The sequence below is a fragment of the Lichenostomus cassidix genome, chromosome Z, assembly GCF_008360975.1.
Source record: "Lichenostomus cassidix isolate B80296 chromosome Z, HeHo_3.0, whole genome shotgun sequence".
Taxonomy (NCBI): Eukaryota; Metazoa; Chordata; class Aves; order Passeriformes; family Meliphagidae; genus Lichenostomus; species Lichenostomus cassidix.
In genome coordinates this window covers 50,897,643-50,908,913 of record NC_139511.1, presented here as the reverse complement: position 1 = coordinate 50,908,913, position 11,271 = coordinate 50,897,643, and the positions used below count along the sequence as shown (strand labels likewise).

The window sequence follows — 11,271 nt, the reverse complement described above, 5'->3', positions numbered from 1 at the left end:
GAAAAGAACAGAAGTGATAGTCTTAAGCTGCATTAGAAGATGTTTAGATTAGAGACAAAATGCAGGCAAAACCAAGGATAGTTGTGAACTGAAGTGCGCTGTACGGAAGTGTGGAATCATTAGTGCTGCAGGCTTTTAAGATGAATTTTGGCAAGTCTTTCTAATCGCATACGATGTAATTGCTTATAACTCCTCCCAAAAGACTTAAGAGAATGAGAGATCAAGCTGAGGAATCATGTAAGGAAAAACTTTGATAGCTCATCTTTCTACGCTTTCTGTTTGGGTGTTTGGAATATCTGTGATTGTTGGAGATATATGTCCCTCATCATATGACTGAATGAGGACCTGTCAGAGCAGTGACTGGCAACAGGCATATAAGCATGACACAATGCCATGGCAAGTTTGCTGTTCTAAAGCATGAACACCTTTTACATATATGGTAATAATAATATAGACAATACAGCTTGAAGAAGAGGGACATGGACTAGAAGACTTGATGACCTGTATTGCGTTTATGTGGCAAGGTTTTGGTAGCAGGGGAGCTACAGATGTGTCTTCTGTGTGCAGATGACAGAACTTGCCTCCATATATCACAAGACCCAGTTCTATCTGGCTTCAAGATGGGCCTTCTGATGTCTAAAGTGGAGCTAATCAGTGATGATGGCATACTGCCTCTGTGATAAAACACTTAGGAAAGTGTAAAAACCGCTGTGTGGCAGGGACTGGGAGAGAGGACTAAGAATGTGTGAGAGCAACAGCTCTGCAGACATGGAGGTCAGTGAGGAAGGAGGGAGGAGATAGTTGAGTGCTGGCGCAGACATTCCCCTGCAGCCTGTGGGGGAGACTGCAGTAAAGCAACTTGTCTCCGTGCAGCCCATGGAGGGTCCGCGGTGGAGCAGAGATCCACTTGTAGTCCCTGGAGGGCCCCATGCCACAGCAGAGGCTGTGACCCTGTGGGAAACCCGTGCTGGAGCAGACGCCTAGCAGGACCAGTGGCCCTGTGGAGGGAGGGGGCCACGTTGTAGTAGGTTTGCTGGCAGGACTTGTGACCCCATAGGAGACCTGTGCTGGAGCAGGCTGTGTCTGAAGAACTGTGCCCTGTGGAAAGGACCCACGCTGGAGTAGTTCATGAAGACCTGCAGTCCTTGGGAAGGAGCCATGTCAGAGAAGATCAGAGAGATCTCTGTCCCATGAGAGGATTCCTATGCTGGAACAGGGAAACAGCATGAGGAAGGAGTGGCAGAGATGATGTTTGGACTGACTGCAAATCCCGTTCCTGTTGCCCTGCAGTGCTTTGGTGGGATGAAGTAGAGGAAAATAGGTAGTGAAGTTGAACCTGGTAAGGAGGAGTGTGATGCCTTTAATTTTTTTTTTATCATTCTACTCTGATTTGATTGGTAATAAATTAAACTATTTTCCCTGAGTCAAGTCTGTTTTGCCTGGGGCAGTAATTGGTGAGTGACCTCCCTGTCCTTATTTCAATTCATGAATATTTCAACATATTCTCTCTCCCCTGCCCAGCTGAGGAGGTAGCACAGAGCCTTTAGTGGGCACCTGGCATCTAGCCAGGGTCAAACAACCTCATGTCCTTTTCTACACCCCTATGTTGTCTGGTTCAGTGAAGGCAAAGCAGTATATAGAACCAGTTTTGAAAGTTGGTTGAATTTAATTAACTTGAGATGGTCAGGTATTAGGTAATTAGTAGCTACAGTTGTTTGACTTGGTTGTAAATTCTTTCAGTTGCTGAAGATTTTTCCTATGGGAAGTTTAAATTTCTTTAAATTGAACTTACATGCAGATGCTTGACCAAATACATGAAGCTTTAAGCTTCACTGGTTTTTTAATGTACTTTTGTTAAACTCTTTCTAGCTCATTCTTTTAATTTGATAATTTGAATTCTGTTATGCTTTTCTTCTTTGTTAGTATATTAAAAACAGAAAAAGAGAAGGTTTTTTTGTGATGTGTAAGTAGCTTCTGGTTTTCAAATTCTTTGAGAAAAATTTCACTAACACTGGAATGGTGTGCATGACAACAAATGAAACTTGCATCTAGGTTTTCTTTTGTGGAATGTTTCATGAGTGATCTGCAGTATTTTAGTCTGCAAGATAAATGTATTGGCACAGTGGTCCATGTGTTGTAAAAGATACTCCTAACCTGCATAGACTTGTCCTTAGCATCTGGCATCAATATTTGTGGTCCTTGAGATTGTGTCACTAGCCTTTATCGTGGTGGCTGTTAGCCTCCTGCAGTTATTTTTCTGTGTATTTTTTCTTTCTGTTCAAATTCAAAAAGGTATTCAGCTGCATCTGTGTTATGTGTCTTTAAGAATGGCTTTCAAAGATCAAGGGTGTGGGGAACATTGGGCTCAGTTGCATGTTTGCTAAGGATTGACTTTGAACTGACTGTGTCAGGGTACAGGGCAGATTAGATCATTGTTTTCTTTCCCTGAACTTTCCTTAACAGCTTCATTGTTACATTAGTAAAAGCTTATTAGTGTTTAAGGCATGTAAACTGAAAGTTAGATGCAGTTGAGTTGAGGTGTTTGAAATCATTGCGTGTGGCTAATATGTGAAATATTAGTGGTGAAAATAGTTGAGGCACAGCATGTCACAGTTTCCTTAAATTCCTGCTCTGTCATTTGGATGTAGTCTGCTTTTATGGTTCTATCCTGGTATTTTATTCTGTGAAGTATGTATATAATCTAAAATTAATATGGGTAGCAGTAATGTTTTGGAGCTTTTGCCCTGTTTTGAAATGAAAATGTATATATAGGCCATGTATTGGCCAATATATTTTGGTGTATAGTAGATATTTTGCTAAAGGATTTGTTTCAAAAGTGCATGAAAATACAGAACTTAAGTGTGAAATTTATTTATTAAAATTTTATTTCATAAGAATACACAGGTTTTTCTATTTCAGAAGACTGGCTTTTTTCATTGAGAGTATATATCCATTATTTGAGACAGCTGCACAACACAGTGTTTAGAATCTAGGATGAATTAAAGACAGTATAGACCAGGTTTTCTAATTCGTGTTTGAGTGTCAAAATAATCTGTGAGGTAACATTGATCATGTTACTAATTTTAGCTACTCTCTTCTGTCACAGCCCCATGACTTTGATGAATGCAGATTTGATATCAGTGTGAATGATAGTGTTTGGTACCTCCGGGCTCAAGACCCAGACCACAGACAACAGTGGGTAGATGCAATAGAACAACACAAGGTATGTAATTTCTGTTTTCTTACTTCCTTTCTCATTCCCTCATTAGATCAAGCACGGTGCTTGTAGAGACGTTAAGCTTCCCTGTAGAGTCATTAAAGTACTCACAGTATCTATGACAGGTAAAAGCTGCAAGATTGAAGCTGTGTGTTAAATATGTTTCAAAGGAATTGACTTGCTTGTTCTTCATAGATAAGATTACTGGGAGCTAAAACTGTGAACTTTTCTTGAGCTTTCTAGCTTGAAACAAAAAAAAGCTTTCATTGTGTTTGGGTGACTTTTTCCATGGTTTTGCCCATCTTCTCACTGATTATTGAATTGCTTCTTATCGATCCTAGATGTTAACTTGTTAGTCTTAGAGTCAATTCTCTAGGTTATCATTCTGGTTTTAGGCTCCTCTTTTTCTTTATTTGACTGCTTTTACTGTATCTGTTTACTGGCTTTTCTCTCTTTGTTTTTTAAGGCACTACTCTTCATCAGCATTTTGTTTCAGCTTTCTTGATCTTTTCCTTGTGTCTCCCAATGAACTCAGTTAATTTCATTTAAAAAATACCTGACCTTCAAGCCCTTTAGGTCTGGTAGAAAACACACAAAACATCCATTATGTTCTCAGGTACAAGATAGGCACTGTCCCAAGGTGTAGCATTTAACTATAATACCTAGCACAATGCAGCCTCTCAATCTGGGTTACACAGGTATTACAGGAATACAGATTAAAATAGATATCCAAGTAGGTATGAATTTTTGCTTTGAGCTTCTTGAGGTGTTGACTGTAAAAGTACTGTGCGTAATTAAGAGGTTTCACCTTTTATTGGCCATTCCTTGCAAAAAGCAGTGCATGTTCATTAAATTTAAAGTGCTGCCTTTTGATAATGGTTCTCTTAAAAAAATCATCTCAATTGGTCTATTCATCCCTTTATTGCTTGGCATTTTGCCTTCATTTTGATACAGCGGTAATATTAAAACATAAGAAGTGAAGTTGCAAAGCCAGGATTCTTTCCTGTAGTCTAGTGAAAAAATACGAAGTCAATAGTAGAGTTTTCTTGAGACATCAGTACTGCAGTTGATTCCTAATGCAATACCTGAGAGACATTTCTCATGAGGATACTCTGAACAAGTTACTGGATTGCACATCCATAGAACTGGCATTTCAAAAACTGGTTTGTAGGCCTTGCAGTCTTCAGGTATGGTTTATATAGTCATGGAACTTGAGAGTCCCAGGCTAAAATTCAGACTAGGTTTGGTGAATGATTTAGCTAGGGAAATTCAAAACTTAATCTGAAGCTGGATAAGCAGAAATACAGTCTTTGTCTTAGTGTGCTACCATGTAGGAATGAATGATGAAAAAACCCAGATCCTGTCTTAAAATGTGCTCATCACAACCTCAAGCCTTTTTCATGCTATTTTTCTGTTCCTTTTGGTAAGGCTCACCTTAACTGTTGCTGAGTTCTGAGCTGCAGTTTTATGAAACGACCAATTAATGGGATTGTAGAATGGTAGTAGTTTAGAGGTTGCCATTGTATTAATTTGGAATTTTTTCTCTGTACCACTTGAAAAATACAAGATTTTTTTTTTAACACTGATCTTTTTTCCTGCATTAGTGCTCAGCCCATATCATGAGGTATCTGCTTATTTTCTTTTGTCTGTCTGGTATTATTGGTAAGCTTAAGTTGTCTTATTCAACCTCCTTTTCAGATCATGGACACGTATTGAGGAGTACAAGCTCTAGGGTTCCAAAAGTAACCTCCCTTTGTGAAGAAGCCTGATTAATTATACAGTCTTTACACTTTAAAAATAATCTTTTAATATTGATTTAGGTTTTTACAGTTTAAATTTCCATGCTTTGCAAGAATTTGGTAGTTAATTAAATAAATAAATTGTACCAGATCCCTGCCTTTGTGCATAAAGGAGTAGAATGAAGGGTTGGTTATTTCCACTACCCTTTTATTTCCCTGTTATTTAGAATTAGTATAGGGCTAGGGATAATGAGAGCATTATTTGTTATTTTACTAAGGTTATTTTTTGGCTTATATTTTAAAGAGAGAGGGTGTTCTCGACTGTTGTAAAAACAGAAGAAAGGTATGTCTACAAGTAGGAAGTGGTAATAAAAGTCCTTCTGTGTATCCTGAACTGACAAGAAACAGTTCCATTTGCATCTTGCTTTCCTAAACTAGTAAAACTGGACTTGACTGTTCTGAATCTTATGGCTTTTCCAGTATGTGTAGTTTGCAGTTTCATGTCTATTTGACATTTTTCAGTTTCTTTCATACTCCTTTTTACTCTCTCTAGTATTTACAGTATTTAAGGCAAATAGTAGTTGTTTTCATTCTTGAATGGAGTAGAAGATATTATGGCATGTCACTTCTAAATAAACCATCAAAACATTTAATATGTTAAAGCGATACATTATTTGAAAGCAACCTTTTTGTATTATGCAACTAAACACCATGAATATCATAAACAAGGCAAAGCAGGAAAAATAGCAACAATTACCACAGTCTTGTAATAATACCTTAAACTCAAGCAGAAAGTATGTAATGCAATATCAGAGTTACTAACATCTTCTTTCTGGTATAATATTCCATTGTCTTCATAATACAGTAGGAACTTTGTGCAAAAAGTGTTGTAGGTGTAGGTGTTGCTGCTAAATGATCTTAGAAAAATATTAGGTAATCTTAACACCAGAGACTTTGGAAAAGTGCTGTGTGTACATAAATAAGTATTTGGTAGAATTAAACACAACACAGAAATGTCCAAATCCAGTCTTCAGTCTGGTTATTATCAGTGGTTCTTAAAGAGTGTGTCTCCAAATGTCTTGTTTCTGTACTTTCATTGTGGGGTTAGTGCTATATCCTGTAATTTATATACAAGTTTGTATGGAAAATATTTAAGAAACAGTACATTTTTCCAATGGAACTTCAATAGGATCTGAGAAAAAAAATGTTTTCATGCCATCTAGAAGTTAATCCCATTTTTGAGTCAAATTTGTATGAACAACACTTAGGTGAACCTTAGTTTTAAGTAACTCTTCATCCATCCTTTAATTTACTTCAGCTCATGCAAGTTTTATATCCAAAAACTTGATTGAGTGTTGGAGAAGATGGGCAAAATATCTCATTGCACTGAAAACTTCAGATTTGTGTCTGCTTAGTCTGAAGGAACTTTCTGGTCAGGTTACTAAACCTCAAACAAAAGTTCTTTAACAAGCTGTTACTTCTGGGTAAAAATGCTTTTGTTTGAGAACCAGGTTCTTCAAGTGACACATACTAATTTGAATAAAACCAAGAGAGGAAATTACTTCCTGTACTAAATGGTCATTTTTATTAACATTAGTCTACTGCTACATAAAGTACTTTTTTTGTTTGTTTTTGAAGTTCTTTGTTGCTTACTGAGTGGGTAGGTAGTTCTGGTAGGCTGCTTAAGCTATTTGCTAACAAAAGTGTGTTTGTGAGACTTAATGTAGCATATCACAAGGTTGTTGATCGTCAGAGTAAGAAAAATAGACTGAAACTTTGACTGGGTTTCATTGTGCTCCAAACAGAGGGAACACTGATTTAAAATTAATATAAATATAAGCAGACATAGAAAAACTTTTTGCTTAGCAGAACCAATGAGTTAGCTGATGGCTGACAAATGTGAAACAGCTAATGTTCAAGCATAAAAACCATTAGAATTTGCAGGGGGCTTTATAATTGAGGGGTTTTTTGTATTGAGGTTCCTGAATCTTTACCACATTAAGTGTTTCAAGTATAGCTCTAAAATGTTCATTCATCTCCCTGAATTGGAGGAGGGATATGTCTGAAACTACTGTGAAGCCATCAGTGAGGCAAATGAGGAGCTAGTTCATGTATAACCAAGAGTCTGTTCTTCTGGTTAGGTGTTTCGTTAAATCTTCTACTTAAATATTTCAGGCATTTCTCTGGTGTCAAAACATTGGTGGTACTTGAGCAGCACAGTGCTGATGTTTCTGGAAAGTTACTCTCTTCTTAACGATCATTTGAAAGACTGCCTTCTCCAGGTCTCTCCCATGGTTTCCAAATGGGGTTTGGAATTTCTAAACTATGAGTAGGTAAACGGGCTTAAATGTTGTTAGTTCAGTGCTGTGAGGAAATGAGGGGAGTGAATTGCTGTTTGTTATGAGAAACAATTGTATAAGTAAAGTTATTTTGAGCAAATTCACTTGAACTCCTGATGTGCAGATAATAGTATCTTGTGATGTTAATCTACCACCCGAGTTGAGAACTTGATGACACTTTATTTAGAAATTAATACTTCATGAGAAACTTTGTATCAGTTTATGTTTGTCCTATTTTGTTCCATTGTAGTTTCTATTTTTTTGCACACAGACTCATGTTTTCATTATTGGCTTCACGTTTCTTCAGCAAAATAGATTGAGAGTTTTTAAGCCCTGTATTTGCAAAGTCTTTTGTTTGTCAAACTAAAACACTGTTTTAAGTCTTGCTGTACTTCTTACAATACCTGACTTAGGTGTGTCAGACTGGAAAAGGTAATTTTTCAGAGGGGTACCTAGACATCTAGTAAGTTGGGATGTAGGGAGTAGGTGGGTTTTCATTTTGAGGTGATGAGGTACTAGGTGTTACATCTGGGCAGGAGGCATGAATCTCAAAGTTTGACTGTGAAAGGCATCAGGTGGCTTTTTTCTGAACCTACTTGATAAATGTCCTTTTTTTGAGGATGAAGGAACCTGTCCCCTCAAATGAAGATGGCCTATCTCCCTTATAAAAATTGTCCTAGAAGGGGTGACTACTGCTTGATTGTTTTCACTCTGGATTAGACACTCGGGAAGGAGTTAGCTAGTTAGGGTAGGGTTATACAGAAACATTAAGAAGAGTAAAGCTTCTATCTGTTTTTTTAGCATTTTTTCCCCCAAATAACTTGTGAAGGGAGGAAGCGTGGCAACCTTGGGGTCAAAGGTAGTTTAGCTTTTAAGTAATTCTAACTTTGTGCAATTCTTTATATACTACAACTTGTTTCTTAAATTACCGGTTGTCAAACCAAGCAAGATGCTTCAGATACCTATTTTTGCATTGTTTAAGTGCAGATCTAGTTAAGGTAATGATAAAAACCCAAAACACTGGATTTGGCAGGCTAATAAAGTCAAATTTAAGAAAAAGTTAAGTGGTTATTAAAGCAGTTTATTAATTTATTAAACACTGATACATTTTCAAACAAGTAAGCTAGAACTGGGATATTTAGTTTTGAGATTATTTTCTGACTGTTGATCCTAGTTCATAAGTTAATTTAGAAGGCTTCAGAGAAACCTTAAAACAGCATAATTTTGATTGCAATCAATAAGGGCACTTTAGAATATTGTTGTGAGAAAATTCAAGACCTAAAAACAGCAGCCTGAAATTTTTAGAAAACTCTTGTTAACCACATAAAATGGAGTTCATTTTTTCCAAGTAACCTAAAAAAAGCACGCAGTTACCTTATGCATAAAATGTTAAGGGTCATTAATTTCACTGTTACGGTCATCTGCATGTTTTGTTTTCCCTTGTCAATGCACTGTTTTAAAAGGATTACTGAATGTACTGTTACACTGTACGTTGAAAAATATTGCTGCTAACAGTAATTGTGATGTTGAAGCAGGAAAAGCAGGCAGGTGGGTGTTTGAGGAGAGGACAAGTGGTAGAGGTGGACTTTTACTAGCTAGCATGACTGCAAAACCATTCAAAAGCAAAACTGCCAGTGGCTAAAAGCTGAGCATCACAATTTTGTGCACTTGAGAAGCATCTTAATAACAGCCCAGAGAATACCCTATCCAGAGCTAATGGACCCCCCTCATCTAACTGCTCTAGTTGTTCCTGCCCTGAAAGGTTGAGTTAATGCCAGATGCTTAAATCTGTTGGTAATACAACTCAGCTTCTGGATAAACAGGGTTGAAGCACATCAGGTGAAATACTGAGTTATTTTTAAAATTAACTTGCTTTCTGTCTTTGTGTTTTTTCTCCTATAAACTCAAGTATAAGATGTTATGCAGGAGTAACTTTTTTTAAACTCAGGGGAAGCCTTAAATTTCACTTCAGACTTGATTATAAGTACCCAGAGTTTCTCAGTTCCTAGTTTTTGTTCTGTAATTGGAATGCATCACTTTCAGGCTGAAACCCAAGTGCATCTACCTGTTCCCTCAACCTATTAATACCTTAAGAAATTTCACATTAACTATAATTAAAGTCAAGCTTTTGTTTGAATACTGTATGTAAATATTGTTCTGTGAGATTATTTTTAGGTAGCTGTTCTAAGAAACGTTGAAAAATGCAAATAGAGATAACCTCATAGTAAATCTTTACTAGCAGTGGGTGCCAGAGCAAAAAAATTTGACCTGTTAATTCGGTCAGAAACCAATATAAGACTTCCAGTTTGTGAAATATTAAGCTCAAGTTCTCAACAGGAAGGGGAGAGTACAGAAAGGTACTACATATTTAACTTGGCCACAGGTTTTCAGCAACTGTAAGTAGAGCTGTAGCATTCTCTGAAGACAAGGTGGTTTTCGTCTTTTCTATACCTCTCTAATCCTGCCCTAAGATGGATTTAATATACTGATAATGGCAATAACAACATGCAAGTAAATCACTCCAAATCTGTTGCCAGTCTGGACTGAAATTAGTATTACGATAATTTAGAATTAATTGGAAAGTATATGCAGAGGAATGATACAGATCTTTTTGTTGTTGCACACAACAAAGTCTAAATGTTTCTGTTTGATGCTGGCATTTTGGATTGTTTAGCATACACTCTTATGTTTCTGTGGTAATTCAGTTTGTTCCGGAAGCTAGTGACCCACTCTCACTGTGGCATTGTGAGGCTCTGGCTTGCAGCAGCAGTGCAGCTTGCCTGAGAAGAGGCTGGAGGACAGCATTCAGATATCTATGTCAACCTGTAAAAAGCTGTTACCTATTTAAAAGACTGAAAAGTGTGGGCAAGTGACTGAGTGGTAGAGACACACACGTAAAGGTGTTGCAAAAACACCCTGTACTAGTTTGAAACTAAAAAGCCATGAGCTGTTGCTCAAGCTTATGCAGGAACTTTGATGTGTTTTTGTTGCTGTTCTGTCGCTGTTGTGTGTTGATGTTAATATGTAACTTAAGTTCTTGTGTGTTCACATTTGACATCTCCCTGCAAAGCTGAATTTGAAGTGTTTCCAAAACTACTCCTTGATAACTAAGTAAGAACATAAGTTCAAGCACAGTCTTCTGAACATGGCAGTAATAAGCTTATTTATTTTGGATTTTGGCCAGAACCTTAGGTAAAATGGGAAATACATAGGAGAAGGATGTAGCTGTCTCAAGTCTGGGTACCCTGTCTAGCTTTTTCAATTTATTCATCCTTCAGTCGTGAATACTGTCTTTTTCTTTTTGCTCTTCAGTGACATCTGAGTGGTATAGATGTCAGCAAAGCAATAAGCTGAAGCACCATCCTGAAGGAAGAGTCATAGAGTTCATTCTAATTCTTCCCTCTATATGAGCTGAAGTCATCCTTATTAGGTGCTGTGTTTCACTGTGAGTTAGACTGGGAAGTGTTGTAATAGTAAAGGCTCGTGCAATCATTTTAGCCGGTTTCTGCTGTTACAGGGATTTCTTGCCATCCTCATGAAATACGAGTTTTCCTTTATTACGTAGTTTTACAGTAAATCTAGGAAGGCGATTATTCCATTCATTTTTGAAACACTTCAAATTTCTTGGCTTTTTCTGTTAGAACAGTTCCCCATTCTTCAATTGTTCATGTGGACATCTTTTACAACTTTCTGATACCTTGTATGGCTCTCTTCCAAACTCAGTCCTCATTTATCTCTGAAGTATAGCACCAAAATAGAATTCAGTATTCTACTAGGATCCTGCACGTTGTGTAGAACGTAGGATAATTCTTCGGATCTTGTATGCTACCATTTTACAGCACCATGCGTTTTTAACTTATTCAGCTTGAGAACCACTAAATTTGATTCATCTCTAGAACTATCTGCAGATTGTTACCTGACCTGTATGTGTACAGTACAATATTTCCTATAACCAAGCCTTTTTCTCCTGTGTACG

The 11,271-nt window shown here is 37.2% G+C and overlaps 1 protein-coding gene across 2 annotated transcripts in view; it reads left to right on the top strand.

Annotated features, from left to right (window-relative positions):
• Positions 1-11,271, top strand: part of CERT1 (ceramide transporter 1) — an 80,313-nt gene that overhangs the window by 23,477 nt on the left and 45,565 nt on the right. For both annotated transcript variants that reach the window (XM_085042783.1, XM_085042784.1), the window contains exon 3: positions 3,107-3,223. In XM_085042783.1, coding sequence (XP_084898909.1) covers positions 3,107-3,223 — 117 coding nt within the window. The remainder of the gene's footprint in view (positions 1-3,106; positions 3,224-11,271) is intronic.